General features: G+C 50.9%; 1 protein-coding gene across 1 annotated transcript; it reads right to left on the bottom strand.

The window, feature by feature from the left end:
* Nucleotides 1-3,800: 3,800 nt before the first annotated feature.
* HRG_00763 (uncharacterized protein) lies at nucleotides 3,801-4,424 on the bottom strand (the record flags this gene model as incomplete). Its single annotated transcript, XM_044859234.1, has 1 exon — nucleotides 3,801-4,424. One exon carries the CDS (start codon nucleotides 4,422-4,424, stop codon nucleotides 3,801-3,803), a length of 624 nt encoding a protein of 207 aa, XP_044725634.1.
* Nucleotides 4,425-4,786: the final 362 nt, after the last annotated feature.

Here is a 4,786-nt window from a genome sequence, read left to right on the forward strand (position 1 = left end):
TCGACATCTTGATATACGTCTTGTTTTCTCGCTCCGTCGAGACTGATCCCTGTATCAAGGCAAGAATTATCATTTTTGGACTAATAATGATCTTCCACCTTCCCTTTGTTGGGGTGACCGTCTGGCAACTGAGGCAATCTGGTGTCGAATACTGGTGGGCTGCTCCAATGGTGTCGCATTTGACCACCGCTATTATGGTTCTAGCGATTTCTAGGAAGATAAAGTGTTCCCGTCATTTTGACCAGCGCTCTAACCAGCCTCAACCAGAACAGCCGCCTTCAAACCAGGGGTTGCCATGGCTTGGAGCAGTCAGCGGATTGGTATTCCTCGCATCACTTGTACTCCTAGTATGTTCTGCAACTGGTTGGGTGAGGCACCAGTTCGGAGGTCAGTGTGGACTTTGTCTGGTGATTGTGGCTGTACCAGCAGCACCTCTGGACAGTATGATTAAAGAGCACCGGAGGAAACGGAGGGAGAGAATGGTGCAGCTGTCGGTAGTGATAAATCCTGGCACTAAACGGTCGACGGAGCACCTGATATCCGAAGGCACTGATTCAAAGCGACGATAATTTACATTACTGTCCACCCTCTCCATACGACTTCCTTCAGCTTGAGCGTCCCCAATTTGGACCACAGGCGCAGGGTGGCAAACCACTCAATCCCAGCAACGGTTGCTCAATATAGTTGAGCAACCGTCAACTCAATCAACTCAATCGAGTGTCTGCTGAATAAGCTTGTCAATTCAATTCATGCTCCCGTTGATTGATGGATTGATGAGATTGCCGTTGACGGTCAGGGATCCTGTAGGGTAGGTGGCCAAGGCGAAATGTAGGTACGGATTGGGTATATAGCTACCACTAACCTTACAGGTTACTCAGGCCCGTTGTAGGTAAGCCTGCTCTCCTCTTCGGGGAACAGGGCCCCCTGTTCCGTTGGAAGAGTCGACGCGCTGCGCGCATCGACGCGCTTCACAACAAAGTTCAATCTCTCGCCTCAGTTCCACTTACACTTCTCGATTCTTCCACAACGCCTTGGCTGATCTAAACATTCCTATATGCAATGAGCGAATCTCCTGAGCCTTCTTCTCCCTTGCCGCCATCAGGCGATTCAGGCGACTCAGGCCCCGTTCCCCATCTCGAGTGGGATGCCTTCCCTGGCATCACTTCCGCGGCTATACCAAGTCTCAACGCGCCGGCAAGCTCAAATCGTGGATCTGGAGCTTTGGGTTCGACATTGAACATCAAGCTAACGTAGATAATCGCCTCTGGGTCTGTGAGCGGTGTTTACCGAAGAAATCGCCGAAGGGACCCGTGAGCTTCGCGGCAAAGGGACCCTAAACATTGAGCGCCATCTACATGATGCTCACAATGTTATTGACCCATCAGGTAGACGGTTACCGAAGGTTCTACAACCAACAAGCGTTCTATTGCCCAATTCTTCAACCTCGATGCCAATGACCAGAAGGAGCAAGCATTCATTAACAAGCTAAAAAACCAATTCGATAAAGATGTCTTCCAATCTCTCTTGCTTGCTTGGATCACCGAGTCGAATGTTGCCTTCCGCGCAGTTGAAGCCCCTCGATTCCGGCGTCTTCTCGAATACCTCAATCCCTCGATCGCCCTGACTCAAGCCCACATGACACACTCGACTATTCGAACGAAGCTTTTCCAAGAATACCACCAGTACAAGCATATTGTGATAAAGGAACTGAGGGAGCGCCCCGGGCAGATACACCTTGCGTTTGACGGCTGGAGATCGCCCAATCGCTATGCGCTTAATGGGATTGCTGCGTTCTATCTCTCTAAGGAAAAGCGGCCAGAAGATCATCCTTGGGCTCCTGAACTCCGAGAGTCTCATACTGGCGAGAATATAGCGTCGCAGGTGGCGGAAGTGATCGAATCATTCGAGATTCAAGACAAGATCGGGTATTTCACGCTTGACAATGCGAAGAATAACGATACGGCGGTAGCAGCACTGGGACACGGTTTTTATTTTTTAGGGGAGCAGAGACGGGTCCGCTGCTTTGGGCATATCATCAATCTCGTGGCCAAAGCGCTGCTCTTTGGCAAAGATAATGAAGTCTTCAAATCAGAAGAGCGACTCGACCTGGACCTTGCTCGACATGATCTCTGGCGGAAGAGGGGGCCTATTGGCAAGCTCCACAACCTTGTCCACTGGATTCATCAATCGGATAGGTTAACGTACATGCTTCGGGATCTACAACGCAAGAGGACAGTACGAAGAAACCAGTTGACGTTCTAACGGATAACATGACACGATGGTTGTCCCATTATAAGATGATGGATCGAGCCCTTCTACTGCACGACTTTCTTGACGACCTCGTCGCATTGGAACAGTTCGAATATACCCGAAGCAGGTCAAAGAAGAAAGACATGCCTGCATGCCTCGAGATTCTGACCTGCTGACCGGTAACGACTGGACAGTGATCAGCCACTTTCGGAATATTCTTAAGCACTTCGAAAATGCCATCAAGGCCCTCGAGGAGATGCCCAGATTCGGGTGCGTAAGGGCGGCAACCTCGTGGCATACGGAACAGCATGGGATATTATCCAAGCATTCGAATATCTCCTTGAACGATTGGAAGAGGCAAAGGAATTCGCCAAGGATGTGCCTGATTCCGAGCATTTCGCGATAAACGTCGAATTGGGGTGGAAGAAGTTGGAGAAATACTATATCAAGTTGGTTGAGTGCCCGGTATATTATGCTGCAGTCGCTCTCCATCCCGCCTTGCGACTGCAATGGTTTGAGGAGGCTTGGGCTCATCGACCTGAATGGGTCCTTGAGGCACGACGGATTGTTCGGGGCATCTGGGAACGCGACTATAAGTCATTAATTCTCAGCGATGACGAGGCTATTCCGATGGTTAAACGTCGAAAGGTTGACGACTTGAACGAGTTCCAACAGTTCCGACTGAGGCACCGGCTACAAGCTGGTCAGACGGCCACAACCCGTCGTGGGCCACCTACTGCCGATGAATTCGATCGCTGGACTGTTGATATCGGCGCAGATGACGGAGACATCACGGATCCGTTCCAATACTGGCAACTCAAAGAGTCAACGTATCCCAGACTTGCTCGAATGGCCTTTGATATGCTATCTATACCGCCAATGTCAGCAGAGTGCGAGAGGGCGTTCTCATTTGCTGGGCTAATGGTCACACGACTACGCAGCCGGCTTCAGGCTAACACGATCAATGCAGGCCAGGCAATTCGGTCTTGGCTGAAGGCAGGGCTAATACCCGACTACCAGGGGATTATTGATGCTTCAGTCGATGACGATGTCTTCCCGAAGAGGTGCCCCACGAAGGACGAGAAGTTGATGGTGTTGAGGACCTTAAGTAGCTTACTAATAGGTAGGGTAGGGCATCAACTCCATCAATCAACGCAATCAATTCAACGAGGGCTTGGATTGCTCAACTCAACGAGAGGTTCGCTGATGTAAGCCGTCAATCTACTCAATTTGACTCTTTGGTTGAGTTGATTGAGTGGTTTGCCACCCTGCACAGGCGGATACCGCGCCCAGGTTGATACAGACACTTAAAGTAATCCTTCTATACTCGGAAGCGGGACGCGAAGGTGCGCAGTAGAGGGCATTCACGACCGATGCCGTCTTGGATCATCGACACACCTCCCAAGCTTCGGTCACGATAGGCAATTTCCCGACAAATCTCGTATGAGGGCAAGCGAGGATGCAAAGGCCAGCTTCTGGACCAAATGTTTCTTGGGGGAGGAGGCATCTAGGGACCACTACCATTCTAAGGGCTGGTAAAGAAATAAAATTCAACACTCTTCCATGACCGGTCGCTTGTTCCTCCTGATGTTGTAAATCCGCTGCCGCTTGTGCCCTGGTCCGGAGGTTTGCCGTCGTCGCTCGGATGTTCGGATCTCGGAGTTTCCGTCATGGTTCCTCTGGTCGCGTTGCCTGGTATTTCGTGACGAGCTCGGCGGAGAACACTGGGAAAGCTGAATGGTAACTTTAACAGGCATGCGAACAGGGAAGCCGAATTCCATTTCGACCTGTTGGTCGTGTCCGCTATCGATGGTACCGTTGGCCTCTACTCGATGGCAAGTATCGGATACCGCGACCTGAAATACAAGTCCAGGAGGACAATTCTCCTTGTCATCGTCGCGAGAGGAAAAGTAACCACTCCCATCAAGATTGCTAGGTGCGAACACAGTCTGTGCCTTTACTGTAGGTGACTCTGCAGTCTCGTCTGGCGTATATTTTTTGCGACGGCATGCGTCGTTGTATTGACTTTCGGAGTTCCAAACCTCCGAGGTTGGCGAGGCAGGACGTAGAAGCATATCGAGATCACGGAGATGACCAGTTTGTCCAAGGGCAATCGATTCAGCGGCAAAGGAACTCATATCCCCCTGTATTGTCGAGGGAGATTCAGTTGTCATAGCGGGCAGAAGGGCCTCGAGATCGTTCGGCGTTTGTTGGCTTTCAGAGAGTTGAAAGAAAAGGAGAAATATGTGAACAAAGACAAAGGAGGGTTGGCGCCTACGCTGCTTCAAATCTAATCGGGCATGGGATGAGCTGCCTTGGTCGGTACGAGAGCTCCAGCAAATCATCCCGAGAATCCCAAGGTGCAGCTTTGGCCGTCTCATTGCACATATCGTCGGGTGGGATCATGCGTCATCCTCTTCTTCCGGGCTGTGGTCCGCTGTTGCTTCGCCGATGCCTGCCGGCCACCCCTGAGATGGTGTATGCATCTTTGACCAAGAAATCTTCAGCTTCTGCATCTATACGCCGATAAATTCGC

The sequence above is a fragment of the Hirsutella rhossiliensis genome (genome assembly GCF_020360975.1).
Source record: "Hirsutella rhossiliensis strain HR02 chromosome Unknown scaffold00001, whole genome shotgun sequence".
Classification (NCBI taxonomy): Eukaryota; Fungi; Ascomycota; class Sordariomycetes; order Hypocreales; family Ophiocordycipitaceae; genus Hirsutella; species Hirsutella rhossiliensis.